This window comes from Zea mays, chromosome 4 (genome assembly GCF_902167145.1).
Source record: "Zea mays cultivar B73 chromosome 4, Zm-B73-REFERENCE-NAM-5.0, whole genome shotgun sequence".
NCBI lineage: Eukaryota > Viridiplantae > Streptophyta > Magnoliopsida > Poales > Poaceae > Zea > Zea mays.
In genome coordinates, this window is record NC_050099.1 from 7820302 (window position 1) to 7842813 (window position 22512).

The 22512-nt window shown below is 40.8% G+C and overlaps 2 protein-coding genes across 2 annotated transcripts; both read right to left on the bottom strand.

Moving 5' to 3' along the window:
* Nucleotides 1-14496: 14496 nt before the first annotated feature.
* Nucleotides 14497-14856, bottom strand: LOC111591296 (uncharacterized). The gene has a single exon (XM_023302256.2). It carries the CDS (start codon nucleotides 14854-14856, stop codon nucleotides 14497-14499), a length of 360 nt encoding a protein of 119 aa, XP_023158024.1.
* Nucleotides 14857-21041: 6185 nt separating this feature from the next.
* LOC111591297 (uncharacterized) lies at nucleotides 21042-21401 on the bottom strand. The gene has a single exon (XM_023302257.2). It carries the CDS (start codon nucleotides 21399-21401, stop codon nucleotides 21042-21044), a length of 360 nt encoding a protein of 119 aa, XP_023158025.1.
* Nucleotides 21402-22512: the final 1111 nt, after the last annotated feature.

Below are 22512 nucleotides of genomic sequence, written 5' to 3' on the forward strand. Positions count from 1 at the left end.
GTTTCGAACGCCTCCCTTCTGTAGCTTTGTTGCAAGTCTTGTCTTGAGAACTTGGGTTGGTTAGTGGGGACTAGATCATAGGGAGGTGGTCCTGGGACGAAGGAGGAAACATGCAACCATGCGCTCATCACCGGGTTGCTTGAGGCATTTGAGGTCGAAGGCAAGCTTGGCCTTTGCTGTTGTGGCTGACGTACTATGGGATGTAGGGTGAATGGTACGAAGATGTACTAAACACTTCTTTCATCTGTGAAGGCTGAGCAGTTTACGAAGCTAACTCTTTCTGCTTGTTGATGGTGTGGTGACATGTCCTTGTAGTGTGGCCTTTGTCCTCACCACAAAACAAATAGAATGGTTTCTTTGGAGGCGCACCAAATCTGCCACCAAAGCTTCATCCCCCTTCTCTTGGAGCAGGTGGTCGAAATGTGTCATGCGAGGACTACTACTGAGAGCTTGCCTGTTGTCCAGATTTTCCTTGCGACTGGGTCATTCTTTCCTCGCCATGAGGTTGTTGTGGATGCTTCGGACATGCCTTGCATGAAATGTTCCTTCGAAGCCCCTGGTGACTTCGGTGTACCTATGAAACTCTTCCCTTCTTTATCGGAAATCATTGTCAGCTCTTATGTACTTGTCCATCTTTTGTAATAGCTTTTCAAGAGAATGGGGAGGCTCTCTTGCGAAATACTGGGCTATTGGTCCTGGCCTGAGCCCCTTGACCATTGCTTCGATGACGATGTCATCCTGGACAGCCTGAGTCTGAGCCCGAATCCTTGTTGATTTCCTCATCAAGCTCTTCTTCCAGAGGAGGCGAGCTGATGGCCTTCTTTTTCTGGATCCTTGCCTCCCTGACGAGAGCTTCGTTCCCTTGATTGGGATTGATTGGTGCAAGGATGGAGCTGGTTGCCGCTGCTTTCTTTGGTGGCATGGTGTGTGTTGGTGTGGTCGCGAATTCACCGGAGGTGGCCGCCAATGTTGGTCACTTGTTTTCAATTACTATATAGAATAAAAAACAAGGCAACACAATGTTAAAAAGTAATGACCCTCGTCTTTGAAGTGTTATCCCTTTGAGGTAACACCTCAACGACGAAGGTGAAGTGTGGTCAAATGGCATACATAAGGTATAACAGAGATATGAGAACTTATCTCATGTGCCTTAGCATCTCATTTTTCTCATACAAAACAAGTTTTACTATCATACATTCGGCTTCTTGATGCAAGATAGCATGAAGGGGTTTTAAAGGCTGAGCTATATGAATTTGTAGCACCTGGCTAAATGTACTTTGTGCAGGGTACTGTTCATCTATTTATAGGGGAGATGAACCGACCTAATATGGATTTACAATAATGCCCATCCATTTTTACATAAGTCATTTACAAACAACATCGAGGCAGCAACGTACTTTTCTTCATCCTCGACTCCATGAGTCCTAGCTTTTGTCATTTAGTTGTTTCTTCCTTTTGGCATTTGGCCGAAGCTGGTGTCTTCGGCCACTGTCTTTACCGCCTACATATAAATGAAGTGTTTTTGCATGCCTCTCTCTGTCGAAGCTTGGCTTCGTACTCCTGTAAGAACGTTCCTGAAATGCACTTGTTCATCGCCGAAGTCAGATGTTAGATAAATAACCTTCAAGATTCATACGATCTTCGACAAAATCTTGCACCCTTAAACAATTGTATGACATAATCAAAACAAAGGACCTTCGACAACATAGGCCCCCAACATCACACCTAATTTCAAGAAGACAACTGAATGCAAACCATATATGTGCTAGGACCAATTTCACATGCATAACAAAATCATTAGTGAAAGTATTATTACATGGTACTTAAATAATTTGTATAAATATATTATTACACACCAAAGTCATAGCAGAAGCAAATTAATCTTAAATAATAATGTTTATAACTATAAAAAACAATGCTCCACAAAGATCTGATAGGCGGTTTGCCAGCCTAATAGTTGTCATACTAGTTGAACCCTGTCAGGTATCCCTGATTTCCACCATCCCCATCTGAGCAAAGGTTGCATTGCATGCAACATAGTTGTGATAGAAAATAGCAAGGGTGAGCACTAGATGTACTCGACAAGTGACACTAAAGCAATGCATATAAAGGTTTTTATAGTGGACTAGTTGTTCATTAGCTTTTTAGTTGATCAAGTTGTCATCATTATTATTACTAGAGTGGAAGCATAACATCCCATTGCCGCCAAATCCTGAATAGATTGGTACAACAGGAAGATTAGCCAATGGGCTAAATGGACTATCTAGAAGCCAGTCATTCTAGTGTGTCAAAGTGGCTCGATGGGCCGGGTATTGTAGATAAGTATTAGCTAATAAAGTTAGTTAGAATGCTTATCATCTAGAGTGTATGCACTATATAATGTACAACATACATTCCAAAGCAGCGCATGTTCCTCATCACATTGGTGTGTCGTCACCCCAAGCGTCATGATACACTGATGTGGTCTCTACTAGATTAGGTTAGGGTTATGCAGTGTATCACCTTAACATTGTTGTTGGCAAGATCTGCTAGTTATCTTATGTAGTTTCGATATACTTATTCTTTTATACTTCATGTTATAGATTAATATTATACAATTAGATGCGTATATCTCGTTCGGTTTCTACATTCCATGACATGTGCTGCAAACATGCATACAACAACTCAAGAGATTTATTTGCATCTAGTATCCTACCTTACATGTCTTAGATGTGTCACTTGTTCTGGATGGACCTCCTTGGAGGTCTTAACCTGTGTTCGCACATGTGAGCATCAGATCATTATTACAGATGTTCCTAGAGTCCTTGAAAGGGAAATATGCTATTGGGCCATTTCTAGTTGTTTTGGTGATTAATAGCCCAACACAACACTTTGAACTAACTGTCTTAATATGACCATGAACACATGTGTAGCAAAAGCAAATTGAAGGTAGCAAGTCCATATGAGCTGAATTGAAGGGCTAAAAGTGCAACTTTGAACAAACCATAAAGAACACAAGGTTTAAGTGTTTGGATAAGTTGCATACACCCTACTCTATGTTTCTAGCACTTTGTTGTGGCTATTAACTTAGTTTTCCAAAGAAGTGTCTTTTGTACTTAGTTAGAGGCATATTGCAAATACGTGTGAAAAGAAGTGAAAATGTATGCTTCTACCACTTAGTCAATTGTTTTAGTTGCTAACTATGTTTGTCTAAGTGTTAGGGAACCTCTCAAGTCGAGCCAAAAGAAGCTAAAAGAGTTTGGCTCCAAAGAGAAGACTTTGGGATGGTCTTGGCACCACCGGACAGTTCGATGCTCATCACCGGACAGTCTAGTGGACACGTCGTACAGTCCGATGGACTGTACGACCAACTCCTCAGCCTCGCCCTCTTCAGCTAAAAATCACCAGGCAGTCCGAACATCACCACCGGATAGTCTGGTGATAGGTGTCCAACGACTATTTCGGCCACGTCAACCGACGCCAACGATCATATGTGTCACCTGACAGTCTGGTGCCCCCACCGGATAGTTCGGTGCCCCTAGAACAGGAAACCAACCAATTAGGGATTCAACGACCCTTATACTGTGCGCTCTCCGATGCTCACCAGACAGTCTGGTGCACCCACGGACAGAGGAAGTTTTGGAGCTTCCAAATGAAGCTCCAACAACTCCTAGGCCCCATGGGCTATAAAAGGGACCCTAGGCACCTTGGAACAGTACCACAAGAATCTCAAGAGCACACTACAACTTCGAGGCTCTGCGACCACGTCCTCTAGTGATTTGAGAGAGATTTCAGCGCTATTTTCTGAGCTGTAACTCTATCGCTTTGTTCTTGCACTCTTGTCTTTGCTTTTTGTGTGTGTGTTGATGCGTTGTGCTCTTGTGTGCATGTTCTTACTCCCTCCCTTACTCTGAGTGTGATGTAATCTTTGTGTAAGGAGTGAGAGACTACAAACTTGTGGAGATTCCCCATAAATGGGATCGAGATATAAGGAAGATAACTGTGGCACTAAAGTTTGATCTTTGGGTCACTTGAGGGGGTTGAGTGCAACCCTTGACCAAAAGGAGGTCACCATAGTGTGGAGGTAGGCTTTGGCCGAACCACCGAAAAAATCATTGTGTCTCTTCTCTACTTTCTTTATTGCGATTGTTGTCTTCCTTAGTGCTCATATTCACATGTGATATTGCTCCTAGTTTAATACTCAACTTAAGTGAGCAATCAAGTGAAGAGTTTATCTTTCTCTCCTCTTCTCATCCAAACTTGGTTTTAGTTCTCACTAACACTTTTATTAGACCAAGTTTGTGTTGTTTGAAGTATTTTTCGTAGGATCATCTATTCACCCCCCTCTAAGCGCTCTCAATTGGTATCAGAGTCGATCTCTTCCATTGGGTCTAACAACCTAAAGAGATGCCCGATGATGCTAAAGGGAAGGGCAAGATGACCGACGATAAGGAGACACTCAACAACGAGCCAAAGGATCGACTTGGGATTTAGGAAGAAGGATGGGAAGATGAAGAAGCACATCAAGAAGATCATCTACTACGACAGCGACACCTCTTCATCTTCTCCAAAGGATGACGACGACTCCTCTTCATCAAAGAAAAAGACGGTCAAACAAAACTACAAGCTGCAACTCGTTGCTCTCAATGCGACGACCAAAAAGAAAGCACTCCCTGCAAGGTGGCACAAATTGAGGCAACCAACCTTAATGAGGATGAAATGGCGCTTGTGATCAAGCACTTCAAGAACGCCTTGAAGGGACGCAAGTACTACTCCAACAAGAGCAAATCAAGGGGAAAGTGTACGTGGTTCAAGTGCGGTAAGTTCGGTCATTTTATTCCTCAATGTCCTGATAATGAGAATTACTATGACCAAGACAAGAAAAGAAAGAAGGAGACTTTTGTCTTGTGTGTGAAGTCCCCCTCTCACGACACGAAGGATCCACATGCCTCAGTCAGGGCTTATGGGCAACATGGGCCTGGTCCATAACAAGGGCTTTAGGCTAGGAGACCGAAGACCTCGAGGACTTTGCTCCCAACGTCCCCATTCCTTCGAAGATGGGAAAACATGGCGGCCTCAAGGACCACAAGATGAAGGCCTCGAGGACTTGGCACAAGAAGACTACAAGCAAATAGCATAGTCGGGTGACCCTCAAAAAGCGAAACGGGCCTACTTGTCAACCTCACCTACATGTACAACATTTGGTGTAGTTAAGTCAAGGCATTGATTGTTCCATAATTACACCAATTTACAATATATTCTGGGAATGTAGCAGGTAACCAAGGGTAAGAATGTACTTCAGGACTCATTTAGTCATCCCCTTGGTTACCCTATAAATACTCATGTCTGGCTCTCGGATGGGACTACGGATGAAAGAGGACATCCGAATTGTTTGGACGAATTTAATATTTAAAATAGATATGTATGAAATTTGTTGTTGATCTTTTATTATGTTATCAAGCACATTATTATAAATATGAATAAAATTTTGCATAGATTGTTTTTATCATTATTTGTTCTCTACAACAAAAAAGGTGAATTTTTATCTGAATCTGTATTCAAATTTTATGTCTATCATTTGAGAAAATATATGATAAATTCGAGGTTTATGTCTTCTGAAACTTTACAAGCTCAATGCTAAAAACAAGAATACAAATATGTATAGTTGATTATATATCCTATTTATTTGAAATCAAGAAAAATGACCAAAAAATTGATATCCGAATAAGTGTATGTTTTGACCATTTTTATCCCTAAATGGGACCGAGTGCTTGGGTCCATGTGTGAGAACCCTACAATAGAGCAGTGAAAGGGAGCGCAAGGGGCAAGCGTGGCGCGACGAGCATGGCTAGGCATTGACAGGGGTGACTTGGGCGTATGGTGGTGGCGGCACCGCGATAGCAGAAGTCAAGGCATGTTGTGTGGTGGGCGACACATGCAAGCAGCGAGAGCGCACGACGGTAGTTGTAGTGTGACGGAAGAGGTGTCGGAGAGTGGCGCAGCGGGTGGCACGTGTAAGCGACAAGGGCGCATGTGGTAGTGGCAAGTGGAGGTAGCGATGCGACGATGGTGCAGGTGCGGCCTTTATATTTGCTTATTTTTGATGGCTAGGGGTTGGTGGCAAAAAAAATAAGATGCTCATTTTTGGCAGCCAGTCCCCGCCGCCAAAAATAAAAGGCTTATTTGCTAAAGGATCTATCTTCGATGGTATGTAGGGGACGTCGAAAATCAACTATTTTGGATAGGCCGCTGTATATAGATTTGTTATTTCCAGTGGCATAGTGTCAGTCATCGAAAATTATTCCGACCATCAAATGTGCAAGAATGATCGTTAGGCCATTTTTTTGCACGTTTAATAAAAAGACCTCGTGCTTGACGATATGCACGCATGAGCGTCAACTTATTTTATCATCTTACAGGCTGCTTCTACCTTCTAGTCCTGGGCTGGCCCGGTGCACTTACTTGTTTCTCTAATTTCATTCTCAGTACATAGTTTTATCACACTATTTTTCAGACTACAATGTCAACATTTATGTAGGTAACAATATATTCAGAGTTTCATCCACGTGAAACTCTGATTTCTCATAAAATGATCTCATATCTTTTTTTATTAAATCTCATGTCATGGCATCCTGCTTGCGTATGTGGTATATTATTTAATGAGAATGAAATTCTTATAAAATGTTCACTAAAAATGGCCTAAGTCCCCTTGTAGGCTGGTTGTTGTTCTGTTCTTTTACATGTATCAACAGTATAACTTATCGTGGAACTGCAAGCTACACATCGACTAGTTGAGAGCCTTGCGAAAGGCGTGCTGACTAACCAGCATGTGCATGATACTAGTTTATAAACCTCTGCTGACACTAGCTCAGAAAATGGATTAAAATATTTAGATGATCCAATCGGTTATTGTTCTACATTTAATCTGAATATCTATGCCGCCATTAATGACCGGTGTACTCCATAATAATAGGGACATGTACCATCCAGAGACCTTCGATCTGTTTTCCAAGTATAAAAAATAACTAAGACACTGCATGATACAACTTTGAGCCATCAGGTCACAAATACATTTAAGAGACAATATGTATGAAGAGTCGGCTCTCTCTTCGCAAAGAGCATGTCTCTTATGGTTTTTGAATTAACCCCTTATAGACCTCTTAAGAGACTCTATATTTAAATGAGGTTGTACATGCCCTAGTTATTGTGATGAATGGGATTAATTAGTCACATAGTTAATTAATTTATTTTACTATTTATATATGTCATTAATTATTGGTATACTATGACAACCCATGAGCAGAGCAGGAGCTAGAGATCGTAGCTCAACTGATGCCAGTCAACACGCACATACTCCTGGTGCCACATTAAACAATGCAATTAACACATTGGACTCACCCAACCCGACCAAACCAAATCATTCAACACGCTGCATCAGCTCATGCTATCCAAAGTAAGGCAATGTTACCACCCATGACATAAAAAAGCAATAGAATTTTTCTTGGCCATTAATAATCACAAGGTTCCCAAAATGTGAGTATGCCAATTAGATGCATGCATGTGTTGCATCATTTTGTTCCATGTGAATTCTACATGTGGAATAATAATTTTATCAATTTGTTCATCAAATATTTTTTATCATGACATTTACAAAGCAAGAAATATGTTTCTAGGTATAGCACAATTTCTTAGAACAGGAAGTGAAACATACCATCTCAATCAATTTTCTTTTCAAATTATTCAAGTTTACAATGAGATACAATTGATGCATGATAAAACAATTATTATATGTACATAAAGTGAAAGAACATATAATCAAATTGCAAACAAAAGTATTAATAATATATACGATAATAAAAATAAATAAATATAGCAAAGTTTTTTACCCAACGACGAACAAACAATGTAGGCGTGAACATTATTGTTGGAAAGGTGTTATCACAACCGACAACAAGCACTTTCTTGCCTTGGAAGGCCTCCCTTCCCTATTGTAGTCACTCGAGTGCATAACTTGCCCTTAAAGCTATCGATTCACTAAGTGCCAGACATAATAGGCTATACATTCTCTCTGGTGGCAACAATTAGCCATTTTGGTTGGTGTGGTACTCTATTATTGAGTTTTTTGGCACGATACTTCTGTGTAGAGTAGAAGACAAACTCTTCACCATTGTAGTCGTTGATGGTGCTGGTGGTGATGAAATCCTTGCTGTGCATGCACCGGGGAATCACTATTGTATTCGGCAGCAACGACATTAAGACTGAAGAATGGGCGGATGTCGAATTGAAGCTTAGCCCCAGAGATAAAGTTAACCTACGAGCATACCAACAATTTAAAATTAAGTAGAAAGTAAATATGAACACTAATAACATCACGAATTTGCTCAACAATGGTCGTAGAAGGACGAGCAACAAAACCCATCACTTTCATGCAAAGCTTCCCCATCTTTTTCCTACTTCTATAATCTTTTTCAAAAACTCTCTACGTTCTTTTTAGTTTTCTTTGGAATTTCCTACCTTTTTCAGCAGCTTCCTCCGACATCTGAAATTTTTATCTAAACAATATTGTCACTAATTGTTTTTTAGCATTCAACATCTCGAACTTCAATGTTGTCACTAACTATGGTCTATATGAAGTTGGAACACTGCTCGTCTAAACTATTCTTCTATATAGCTCTCAATGTTCACATAATGTTTTCTTTTAATATGATTCATAGAAATGTTGTTTCATGTTCATCCATATAGTGCTAATCAGATGCATACAAATGTTGTTTCATGCCCATCCTTATAGATTTGGTATGCTAAGGAATAACGTACTCAGTAATTTTTTTTATCAAAAGCATGCCAAGTTCTTCACATGTTTCATGTACAAAGTAACAAAATTTTGTTATAGCACACATCACATGTTTGTAGCCTTGAGCTTGAAACAGATAGACTCAATGTGTCTTTTTTCAATCGTTTAATGTTGTGATCACTCATGCAATAGGGGCTTTGGTGGGGTCTATGGTATTTGCCTTCTAGACTTAATTCATTTCAATAATTCTATACATCAACCACCCTTTTCAAAACACAAAAGGTATATTCAATTTTGAAATTGGTTTTAAATATCCAATTATGATCCTGACGAGTAAATGGACATTTGAAAATGTAATCAATATTTTAAAAATAGGATGTAAAATGATGAAGTTATTCTCCATATTTCCTATACACTATAATAACCCTCCTAATTAACTAGCTTTTGACAAGTATTAAACATGAAAAATCTTATGTAGTTGGTGTTAGAAATTTAGGCAAATTATTGCTTAATTTAATCCAAAAAACATTGCATAAAATATGTGATGACATTTACGTGCATGTGTACTACTCTAAATAGTAACAAACATACAATATATTATTCTCATGATAGTAGAAAAAACTGAATTCACAAATTCAAAGATAAGGTTGTACTATATGGAGAAATAAATATTGAAGGCCCCAATGGCTCTATTGCCATGAGTTGACATTGTGTGTTAAAGTCATCAAAGACAATTGATACATGTGGATGTTTATATTGTTGTCCCTTGAACATCCAAAATATTGAGTTATTCATTGAGCAATCACAAGAACACTTTCTAATCTTCAGTGAGCAATCATAAAAACTCTTCCTAAAACCTTGATCATTCACAACACCGAGAAGGTGTCTCCCATGGTCAATGGTTCTAGAGGCCTACTCTGCTCTCCCAACCTCTCTATGCATGCATAATTGGGACAGGAATGCTCTCTGTCAACACAACTGAGAAGTGAGGGAGTTTGTCACTTCACTATGATTTGTGTTCGTTCATGTTCTAATGCAAACAAACCTCAAGGCCGGAGATTATGCCGAGTGTGTGAAGTCCCCCTCATACGACACAAAGGATCTGTAGGCCCCAGACAGGGTCTATAGGCAATAAGGGCCTAGTCCATAGTGGGGGCTTTGGGCAGGAGGCCAAAGATCTCGAGGACTTTGCTCCTGACATACCCATCCTCGTCGAATCTATGTAGGTGTTGTCTCACTAGTCTGGAGATTGCGCAGATGTCAAAGGAGTGCCCAGCGACCTCCCTCAGTATGCCCGACATGTCCGAGGGACTCCACGCAAATACTTTGGCATTTGCATGGAGGATGTCAACGAGCACTTCTTCCTATTTGGGGTCAAGCTTGGAGCAAATCCGCAGCGTTTTCTCAACGGAGCCACTGGGTTGAGGGGACGGTGTTCGTTGCCTCCGTCGGCTCAAAGCTACCGGCATGTCTCTTGGGGTCGGGAACCTCCCAGCGGGGTTTTCCAAGTCGGCGACGAGTGCCTCGGACTCTACAAGTGCTTCGGCATACTCGACGCACTCGACATCGCACTTGTAGGTGTAGCGATACGTGGGGCCGACAATGATGACACATGCTGGTCCAGGCATCTTCAGCTTGAGGTATGTATAGTTTGGGATGGCCATGAACTTGGTGTAACATGGCCTGCCGAGCACAACGTGGTAGGTACCTCAGAACCCTACCACCTCAAAGGTTAGGACCTCAAAGATCTGCTCGAGGCCGTACTCGATCCGAGTGACATGAACTCCAAACTCCCAAACCTGATCACTGTGTCGAGCCTCAAGCGGTGGTGGAAGCTAGCCATCCATGGTCTTGATGGGAACTAGATGTCTTACATGCGACGAACCCCTACCTGGCACGCCAACTATCGGTGTTTGGACCTGAGGACCTAACCAACTAGTGATATAATGTTGCATGCCCCTAACCCAAATGGTGATGCAAGTTGACACAAGTCTTTTATCCTGGTTTGGGCAAGGAGAGGCCTTACTTCTAGCAGAGGGGGATGGGACTTATATTACTCACACCTAAGTGATTGCAGTAGGGAGCACAAGCACAGTGGGAGAGAGAAGACTCCCAAGTCCCCGCGGTTGATTGAGGCAAGTGCCAATACCTTGTGGGGGAGAAAACTTGTGAAGTTTTTTTTGCCCCTGTCCTCCTGAAGCCGTGGGCTATCCTATTTATAGCCCCAAGGCGAGCTTCCTGGAGGATGAGAGTTGGCCGCGTACTGTGAGGAGATGTCATCGTACCCCAGTAGATAGTATGGCTTATGGAATGGTCTTGTATTTATTGTTGACTTGAGTCTGCTTGGTTTCTGCTGAGAGCTGAGGCTGAGGGCTCGGTCACGTACACGAGCCCCCCCCCCCCCCGACGAGAGGTTTCCCATACCGTAGTGGTTGACATAGTGCTAAGTGTGGGGAAAATCTTCTCTAAGTAGTGTGTCAGCTCTACTGTGTCTGATGACGTCGGGCATCCTCCGTTATGGATATCGAGGTCAGGGCCGGGCTCAGGCGAGGCAGAAGTCCACCCGAGGTCACGACCGAACCTGTTCTGAGATGCGAAGACGTGCGCCACAATTGAAGCAGTGGCCTTCTGTGGGATTCGCGGGGGAGCAGGTAGCCGAAATCGGGCTCGGGTGAGGCGGTGTTTTGTCTCGAGGTTGAGTTCTCCTTCAGGCGAGACAGAGTTTGCGCCCGAAGGCTAGCCTGTGCTCCTATCATATTGCATGTTCCATCAGGGTTGGCAGATGGCATACATGAACAGTAGTCTCACGTGTAATCATAGTTGGTGAATCTTTGACAAGATTGTGGTCTTGTTGCTCTAGTACACCCGCAGGCCTGCGTGGGTTAGGTATACACATTGAATGTGGCTGTCCCCCGATGGACTTCGGATAAGTCTTGCCCTGGGTTTGTCTCCCTTGCCCGAGGCAGGCTCAGGCATGGTGGAAACCATCATTCTTGGGTGAGGGGACCTCGGCTGGGACGAGGATTGTCCTGAGAATACATCCCGTTCGAGAACAAGCTTGGGCGAGGCGGAGTTTGTGGAGACACCTAAGGGGGACCTTGGGCGAAGCGTGGCTTTTGATCCTTTGACCTCGGGGAACGTACATGATGGTGTTTTTAGGGTTTAAGCGTGTTTTAGGGAGGTGATCTAGGTACCCCTAATTACCATACCCGACAATGAGCGATCATTTGATTTCGCACATCCTTGGTTATCTTGTTGTTTGCTTATAACTTCCCTCAGTAATGAATTTTTACTTGAACCATCATGTTGGAACCTAACATACCTTACCCTTGATTGTTTTCTCCAATTCTCATCACTTCGCGAGTATTGCCTTAACTCTCTCCTTTGTTATGTTTTTCATCATTATCATCCTTACCTTTGACGTCTCTATATCTTACATTGATGTTTATCTTATACATGCCCTTTAAAATCTCCTCTCTTCCACCTCAATCTAAGAGTTGTATTTTACCTTTTTTCCTTGGACATATCCTCTTCTTTGTCGCTTTGCGAGTTTTTGACTCTATCCTTTGTTATGCTCCTGTTTGTTATTGCCTTTACCTTTCTCATATCTCGATCTTGCCTTGGTGATTACACTATGTGCCTTATCTAAAATCTCCAATCTCCCATCTCAATTCAAGAGTGGTGTCTTACTTATGCCACCATTGGTTATATCCTATTCTTAACCACTTGTATGTCTTGTCTTAAGTCCATTCTTGGTTGTATATATATCCTTGGTTCCTATGCACATTTACTCGTGTCTGTTATCAGCTTTAACCCTTGACATCTCTCGATATTTACCATGATGCTTACCCACATTTTAAAGCCTCACCTCTTCCATTGCAGTTCAAGACTGTTGTTTTACCTATCCCGCTCTTGGTCGTTTCCTTTCCCTTTGTCACGTTGCAAGTCATGTCTTACCTTAACTCCATCCTTCATTGAGCTTTTGTTTGATATCATCCTTACCTTTGTAATATGTAGATCTTGCCTTGATGCTTATCTTAGGTCTGCTTTTTTTAAATATCCTCTTTTCTATCTCAACTTGAGAGCGATGTTTTACTTACCTCATCCTTGGCTATGTCCTCTTCTTTACCGCATGCAAGCCTTGACTTAACTCCATTCTTTGTTGTACTTGTACCATCGACTCTTCTATGGCTTCATCTACTCTCTTTCACCCTTGTTCGTTATCGCCTTTGAGCCTTGTGATATTTATGTCTTTACCTAGATGCTTACTTTGAACTTACCCTTTAAAGCCTCTGATTTCTCATAAAATGATCTCATATCTTTTTTTTATTAAATCTCATGTCATGGCATCCTGCTTGCGTATGTGGTATATTATTTAATGAGAATGAAATTCTTATAAAATGTCCACTAAAAATGACCTAAGTCCCCTTGTAGGCTGGTTGTTCTTCTGTTTTTTTAGATGTATCAACAGTATAACTTATCGTGGAACTGCAAGCTACACATCGACTAGTTGAGAGCCTTGCGAAAGGCGTGCTGACTAACCAACATGTACATGATACTAGTTTATAAACCTCTGCTGACACTAGCTCAGAAAATGGATTAAAATATTCAGACGATCCAATCGGTTATTGTTCTACATTTAATCTGAATATCTATGCCGCCATTAATGACTGGTGTACTCCATAATAATAAGTACATGTACCATCCAGAGACCTTCGATCTGTTTTCTAAGTATAAAAAATAACTAAGACACTGCATGATACAACTTTGAACCTTCAGATCACAAATACATTTAAGAGACAATATGTATGGAGAATCGGCTCTCTCTTCGCAAAGAGCATGTCTCTTGTGGCTTTTGAATTAACCCCTTATAGACCTCCTAAGAGACTCTATACTTAAATGAGGTTGTACATACCCTAGTTATTGTGATGAATGTGATTAATTAGTCACATAGTTGATTAATTTATTTTACTATTTATATATGTCATTAATTATTGGTATACTACGACAACCATGTGCAAAGCAGGGGCTAGAGATCCCAGCTCAACTGATGCTAGACGACACGCACAAACTCCTGGTGCCACATTACAATTAACACATTGGACTCATCCAACCCGACCAAACTAAAACATTCAACACGCTGCATCAGCTCATGCTATCCAAAGTAAATCAATGTTACCACCCATGACAAAAAAAAGTAATAGAATTTTTCTTGGCCATTAATAATCACAAGGTTCCCAAAATGTGAGTATGCCAATTAGATGCATGCATATGTTGCATCATTTTGTTCCATGTGAATTCTACATGTGGAATAATAATTTTATCAATTCGTTCATCAAATATTTTTTATCATGACATTTACAAAGCAAGAAATATGTTTCTAGGTATAGCACAATTTCTTAGAACAGGAAGTGAAACATACCATGTCAATCCTTTTTCTTTTCCAATTATTCAAGTTTACAATTTGATACAATTGATGCATGATAAAAGAATTATTATATGTACATAAAGTGAAAGAACATATAATCAAAATGCAAACAAAAGTATTAATAATATATATATATGATAATAAAAATAAATAGATATAGCAATGTTTTTACCCAACGACGAACGAACAATGTAGGTATGAACATTATTGTTGAAAAGGTGTTATCACAACGGACAACAAGCACCTTCTTGCCTTGCAAGGCCTCCCTTCCCTATGGTAGCCACTTGAGTGGATGACTTCACCTTAAAGCTATTGATTCCCTAAGTGCCAGACATAATAGGCTATACATTCTCTCTGGTGGCAACAATGAGCCATTTTGGTTGGTGTGGTAGTCTATTATTGAGTTTTTTTTGGCACCGTACTCCCATGGAGAGTAGAAGACAAACTCTTCACCGTTGTAGTCGTTGATGGTATTGGTGGTGACGACATCCTTGGTGTGCATGCACTGGTGAGTCACTGTTGTACTCGGCGGCAACGACATTAAGACTGAAGAATGGGCGGATGCCGAATTGAAGCTTAGTCCCATAGATAAAGTTAACCTACGAACATACCAACAATTTAAAATTAAGTAGAAAGTAAACATGAATACTAATAACATCACGGATTTGCTCAACAATGGTCGTAGAAGGACGAGCAACAAAACCCATCACTTTCATGCAAAGCTTCCCCATCTTTTTCCTACTTCTATAATCTTTTTCAAAAACTCTCTACATTCTTTTTAGTTTTCTTTGGAATTTCCTACCTTTTTCAGCAGCTTCCTCCGACATCTCAAATTTTTATCTAAACAATATTGTGACTAATTGTTTTTTAGCATTCAACATCTCAAACTTTAATGCTGTCACTAACTATGGTCTATATGAAGTTGGAACAATCCTGGTCTCAACTATTCTTCTATATAGCTCTCAATGTTCACATAATGTTTTCTTTTAATATGATGCATAGAAATGTTGTTTCAAGTTCATCCATATAGTGCTAATCAGATGCATACAAATGTTGTTTCATGCCCATCCTTATAGATTTGGTATGCTAAGGAATAACGTACTCAGTAATTTTTTTATCAAAAGCATGCCAAGTTCTTCACATGTTTCATGTACAAAGTAACAAAATTTTGTTATAGCACACATCACATGTTTGTAGCCTTGAGCTTGAAACAGATAGACTCAATGTGTCTTTTTTCAATCGTTCAATGTTGTGATCGCTCATGCAATAGAGGCTTTGGTGGGGTCTATGGTATTTGCCTTCTAGACTTAATTCATTTCAATAATTCTATACATCAACCACCCTTTTCAAAACACAAAAGGTATATTCAATTTTGAAATTGGTTTTAAATATCCAATTATGATCCTGACGAGTAAATGGACATTTGAAAATGTAATCAATATTTTAAAAATAGGATGTAAAATGATGAAGTTATTCTCCATATTTCCTATACACTATAATAACCCTCCTAATTAACTAGCTTTTGACAAGTATTAAACATGAAAAATCTTATGTAGTTGGTGTTAGAAATTTAGGCAAATTATTGCTTAATTTAATCCAAAAAACATTGCATAAAATATGTGATGACATTTACGTGCATGTGTACTACTCTAAATAGTAACAAACATACAATATATTATTCTCATGATAGTAGAAAAAACTGAATTCACAAATTCAAAGATAAGGTTGTACTATATGGAGAAATAAATATTGAAGGCCCCAATGGCTCTATTGCCATGAGTTGACATTGTGTGTTAAAGTCATCAAAGAAAATTGATACATGTGGATGTTTATATTGTTGTCCCTTGAACATCCAAAAATATTGAGTTCTTCATTGAGCAATCACAAGAACACTTTCTAATCTTCAGTGAGCAATCATAAAAACGCTTCCTAAAACCTTGATCATTCACAACACCGAGAAGGTGTCTCCCATGGTCAATGGTTCTAGAGGCCTACTCTGCTCTCCCAACCTCTCTATGCATGCATAATTGGGATAGGAATGCTCTCTGTCAACACAACTGAGAAGTGAGGGAGTTTGTCACTTCACTATGATTTGTGTTCGTTCATGTTCTAATGCAAACAAACCTCAAGGCCAGAGATTATGCCGAGTGTGTGAAGTCCCCCTCATACGACACAAAGGATCTGTAGGCCCCAGACAGGGTCTATAGGCAATAAGGGCCTAGTCCATAGTGGGGGCTTTGGGCAGGAGGCCAAAGATCTCGAGGACTTTGCTCCTGACATACCCATCCTCGTCGAATCTACGTAGGTGTTGTCTCACTAGTCTGGAGATTGCGCAGATGTCAAAGGAGTGCCCAGCGACCTCCCTCAGTATGCCCGGCATGTCCGAGGGACTCCACGCAAATACTTTGGCATTTGCGTGGAGGAAGTCAATGAGCACTTCTTCCTATTTGGGGTCAAGCTTGGAGCAAATCCGCAGCGTTTTCTCAACGGAGCCACTGGGTTGAGGGGACGGTGTTCGTTGCCTCCGTCGGCTCAAAGCTACCGGCATGCCTCTTGGGGTCGGGAACCTCCCAGCGGGGTTTTCCAAGTCGGCGACGAGTGCCTCGGACTCTACAAGTGCTTCGGCATACTCGACGCACTCGACATCGCACTCGTAGGTGTAGCGATACGTGGGGCCGACAATGATGACACATGCTGGTCCAGGCATCTTCAGCTTGAGGTATGTATAGTTTGGGATGGCCATGAACTTGGTGTAACACGGCCTGCCGAGCACAACGTGGTAGGTACCTCAAAACCCTACCACCTCAAAGGTCAGGACCTCCTTCCTGAAGTTGGTTGGAGTTCCGTAGCAGATGGGCAGATTGATCTGCTCGAGGCCGTACTCGATCCGAGTGACATGAACTCCAAGCTCCCAAACCTGATCACTGTGTCGAGCCTCAAGCGGTGGTGGAAGCTAGCCATCCGTGGTCTTGATGGGAACTAGATGTCTTACATGCGACGAACCCCTACCTGGCACGCCAACTATCGGTGTTTGGACCCGAGGACCTAACCAACTAGTGATATAATGTTGCATGCCCCTAACCCAAATGGTGATGCAAGTTGACACAAGTCTTTTATCCTGGTTTGGGCAAGGAGAGGCCTTACTTCTAGCAGAGGGGGATGGGACTTATATTACTCACACCTAAGTGATTGCAGTAGGGAGCACAAGCACAGTGGGAGAGAGAAGGCTCCCAAGTCCCCGCGGTTGATTGAGGCAAGTGCCAATACCTTGTGGGGGAGAAAACTTGTGAAGTTTTTTTGCCCCTGTCCTCCTGAAGCCGTGGGCTATCCTATTTATAGCCCCAAGGCGAGCTTCCTGGAGGATGAGAGTTGGCCGCGTACTGTGAGGAGATGGCATCGTAGCCCAGTAGATAGTATGGCTTATGGAATGGTCTTGTATTTATTGTTGACTTGAGTCTGCTTGGTTTCTGCTGAGAGCTGAGGCCGAGGGCTCGGTCACGTACACGAGCCCCCCCCCCTCCCCGACGAGAGGTTTCCCATACCGTAGTGGTTGACATAGTGCTAAGTGTGGGGAAAATCTTCTCTAAGTAGTGTGTCAGCTCTGCTGTGTCTGATGACGTCGGGCATCCTCCGTTATGGATATCGAGGTCAGGGCCGGGCTCAGGCGAGGCAGAAGTCCACCCGAGGTCACGACCGAACCTGTTCTGAGATGCGAAGACGTGCGCCACAGTTGAAGCAGTGGCCTTCTGTGGGATTCGCGGGGGAGCAGGTAGCCGAAATCGGGCTCGGGTGAGGCGGTGTTTTGTCTCGAGGTTGAGTTCTCCTTCAGGCGAGACAGAGTTTGCGCCCGAAGGCTAGCCTGTGCTCCTATCGTATTGCATGTTCCATCAGGGTTGGCAGATGGCATACATGAACAGTAGTCTCACCTGTAATCATAGTTGGTGAATCTTTGACAAGATTGTGGTCTTGTTGCTCTAGTACACCCGCAGGCCTGCGTGGGTTAGGTATACACATTGAATGTGGCTGTCCCCCGATGGACTTCGGATAAGTCTTGCCCTGGGTTTGTCTCCCTTGCCCGAGGCAGGCTCAGGCATGGTGGAAACCATCATTCTTGGGTGAGGGGACCTCGGCTGGGACGAGGATTGTCCTGAGAATACATCCCGTTCGAGAACAAGCTTGGGCGAGGCGGAGTTTGTGGAGACACCTAAGGGGGACCTTGAGCGAAGCGTGGCTTTTGATCCTTTGACCTCGGGGAACGTACATGATGGTGTTTTTAGGGTTTAAGCGTGTTTTAGGGAGGTGATCTGGGTACCCCTAATTACCATACCCGACAATGAGCGATCATTTGATTTCGCACATCCTTGGTTATCTTGTTGTTTGCTTATAACTTCCCTCAGTAATGAATTTTTACTTGAACCATCATGTTGGAACCTAACATACCTTACCCTTGATTGTTTTCTCCAATTCTCATCACTTCGCGAGTCTTGCCTTAACTCTCTCCTTTGTTATGTTTTTCATCATTATCATCCTTACCTTTGACGTCTCTATATCTTACATTGATGTTTATCTTATACATGCCCTTTAAAATCTCCTCTCTTCCATCTCAATCTAAGAGTTGTATTTTACCTTTTTCCTTGGACATATCCTCTTCTTTGTCGCTTTGCGAGTTTTTGACTCTATCCTTTGTTATGCTCCTGTTTGTTATTGCCTTTACCTTTCTCATATCTCGATCTTGCCTTGGTGATTACACTATGTGCCTTATCTAAAATCTCCAATCTCCCATCTCAGTTCAAGAGTGGTGTCTTACTTATGCCACCATTGGTTATATCCTATTCTTAACCACTTGTATGTCTTGTCTTAAGTCCATTCTTGGTTGTATATATATCCTTGGTTCCTATGCACATTTACCCGTGTCTGTTATCAGCTTTAACCCTTGACATCTCTCGATATTTACCATGATGCTTACCCACATTATAAAGCCTCACCTCTTCCATTGCAGTTCAAGGCTGTTGTTTTACCTATCCCGCTCTTGGTCATTTCCTTTCCCTTTGTCACGTTGCAAGTCTTGTCTTACCTTAACTCCATCCTTCATTGAGCTTTTGTTTGATATCATCCTTACCTTTGTAATATGTAGATCTTGCCTTGATGCTTATCTTAGGTCTGCTTTTTTTAAATATCCTCTTTTCTATCTCAACTTGAGAGCGGTGTTTTACTTACCTCATCCTTGGCTATGTCCTCTTCTTTACCGCATGCAAGCCTTGACTTAACTCCATTCTTTGTTGTACTTGTACCATCGACTCTTCTATGGCTTCATCTTTTCTCTTTCACCCTTGTTCGTTATCGCCTTTGAGCCTTGTGATATTTATGTCTTTACCTAGATGCTTACTTTGAACTTACCCTTTAAAGCCTCTGATTTCTCATAAAATGATCTCATATCTTTTTTTTATTAAATCTCATGTCATGGCATCCTGCTTGCGTATGTGGTATATTATTTAATGAGAATGAAATTCTTATAAAATGTCCACTAAAAATGGCCTAAGTCCCCTTGTAGGCTGGTTGTTGTTCTGTTTTTTTAGATGTATCAACAGTATAACTTATCGTGGAACTGCAAGCTACACATCGACTAGTTGAGAGCCTTGCGAAAGACGTGCTGACTAACCAACATGTGCATGATACTAGTTTATAAACCTCTGCTGACACTAGCTCAGAAAATGGATTAAAATATTCAGACGATCCAATCGGTTATTGTTCTACATTTAATCTGAATATCTATGCCGCCATTAATGACTGGTGTATTCCATAATAATAAGTACATGTACCATCCAGAGACCTTCGATCTGTTTTCTAAGTATAAAAAATAACTAAGACACTGCATGATACAACTTTGAACCTTCATATCACAAATACATTTAAGAGACAATATGTATGGAGAGTCGGCTCTCTCTTCGCAAAGAGCATGTCTCTTGTGGCTTTTGAATTAACCCCTTATAGACCTCCTAAGAGACTCTATACTTAAATGAGGTTGTACATACCCTAGTTATTGTGATGAATGTGATTAATTAGTCACATAGTTGATTAATTTATTTTACTATTTATATATGTCATTAATTATTGGTATACTACGACAACCATGTGCAAAGCAGGGGCTAGAGATCCCAGCTCAACTGATGCTAGACGACACGCACAAACTCCTGGTGCCACATTACAATTAACACATTGGACTCATCCACCCGACCAAACTAAAACATTCAACACGCTGCATCAGCTCATGCTATCCAAAGTAAATCAATGTTACCACCCATGACAAAAAAAGTAATAGAATTTTTCTTGGCCATTAATAATCACAAGGTTCCCAAAATGTGAGTATGCCAATTAGATGCATGCATATGTTGCATCATTTTGTTCCATGTGAATTCTACATGTGGAATAATAATTTTATCAATTCGTTCATCAAATATTTTTTATCATGACATTTACAAAGCAAGAAATATGTTTCTAGGTATAGCACAATTTCTTAGAACAGGAAGTGAAACATACCATGTCAATCCTTTTTCTTTTCCAATTATTCAAGTTTACAATTTGATACAATTGATGCATGATAAAAGAATTATTATATGTACATAAAGTGAAAGAACATATAATCAAAATGCAAACAAAAGTATTAATAATATATATATATATGATAATAAAAATAAATAGATATAGCAATGTTTTTACCCAACGACGAACGAACAATGTAGGTATGAACATTATTGTTGAAAAGGTGTTATCACAACGGACAACAAGCACCTTCTTGCCTTGCAAGGCCTCCCTTCCCTATGGTAGCCACTTGAGTGGATGACTTCACCTTAAAGCTATCGATTCCCTAAGTGCCAGACATAATAGGCTATACATTCTCTCTGGTGGCAACAATGAGTCATTTTGGTTGGTGTGGTAGTCTATTATTGAGTTTGTTTTGGCACCGTACTCCCATGGAGAGTACAAGACAAACTCTTCACCGTTGTAGTCGTTGATGGTATTGGTGGTGACGACATCCTTGGTGTGCATGCACTGGTGAGTCACTGTTGTACTCGGCGGCAACGACATTAAGACTGAAGAATGGGCGGATGCCGAATTGAAGCTTAGTCCCATAGATAAAGTTAACCTACGAACATACCAACAATTTAAAATTAAGTAGAAAGTAAACATGAATACTAATAACATCACGGATTTGCTCAACAATGGTCGTAGAAGGACGAGCAACAAAACCCATCACTTTCATGCAAAGCTTCCCCATCTTTTTCCTACTTCTATAATCTTTTTCAAAAACTCTCTACATTCTTTTTAGTTTTCTTTGGAATTTCCTACCTTTTTCAGCAGCTTCCTCCGACATCTCAAATTTTTATCTAAACAATATTGTGACTAATTGTTTTTTAGCATTCAACATCTCAAACTTTAATGCTGTCACTAACTATGGTCTATATGAAGTTGGAACAATCCTGGTCTCAACTATTCTTCTATATAGCTCTCAATGTTCACATAATGTTTTCTTTTAATATGATGCATAGAAATGTTGTTTCAAGTTCATCCATATAGTGCTAATCAGATGCATACAAATGTTGTTTCATGCCCATCCTTATAGATTTGGTATGCTAAGGAATAACGTACTCAGTAATTTTTTTATCAAAAGCATGCCAAGTTCTTCACATGTTTCATGTACAAAGTAACAAAATTTTGTTATAGCACACATCACATGTTTGTAGCCTTGAGCTTGAAACAGATAGACTCAATGTGTCTTTTTTCAATCGTTCAATGTTGTGATCGCTCATGCAATAGAGGCTTTGGTGGGGTCTATGGTATTTGCCTTCTAGACTTAATTCATTTCAATAATTCTATACATCAACCACCCTTTTCAAAACACAAAAGGTATATTCAATTTTGAAATTGGTTTTAAATATCCAATTATGATCCTGACGAGTAAATGGACATTTGAAAATGTAATCAATATTTTAAAAATAGGATGTAAAATGATGAAGTTATTCTCCATATTTCCTATACACTATAATAACCCTCCTAATTAACTAGCTTTTGACAAGTATTAAACATGAAAAATCTTATGTAGTTGGTGTTAGAAATTTAGGCAAATTATTGCTTAATTTAATCCAAAAAACATTGCATAAAATATGTGATGACATTTACGTGCATGTGTACTACTCTAAATAGTAACAAACATACAATATATTATTCTCATGATAGTAGAAAAAACTGAATTCACAAATTCAAAGATAAGGTTGTACTATATGGAGAAATAAATATTGAAGGCCCCAATGGCTCT

Excerpts from the sequence above, each read along its gene's own strand:
- LOC111591296 (XM_023302256.2), bottom strand. The coding sequence starts at position 14,856 with ATGTTATTAGTATTCATGTTTACTTTCTACTTAATTTTAAATTGTTGG.
- LOC111591297 (XM_023302257.2), bottom strand. The coding sequence starts at position 21,401 with ATGTTATTAGTATTCATGTTTACTTTCTACTTAATTTTAAATTGTTGG.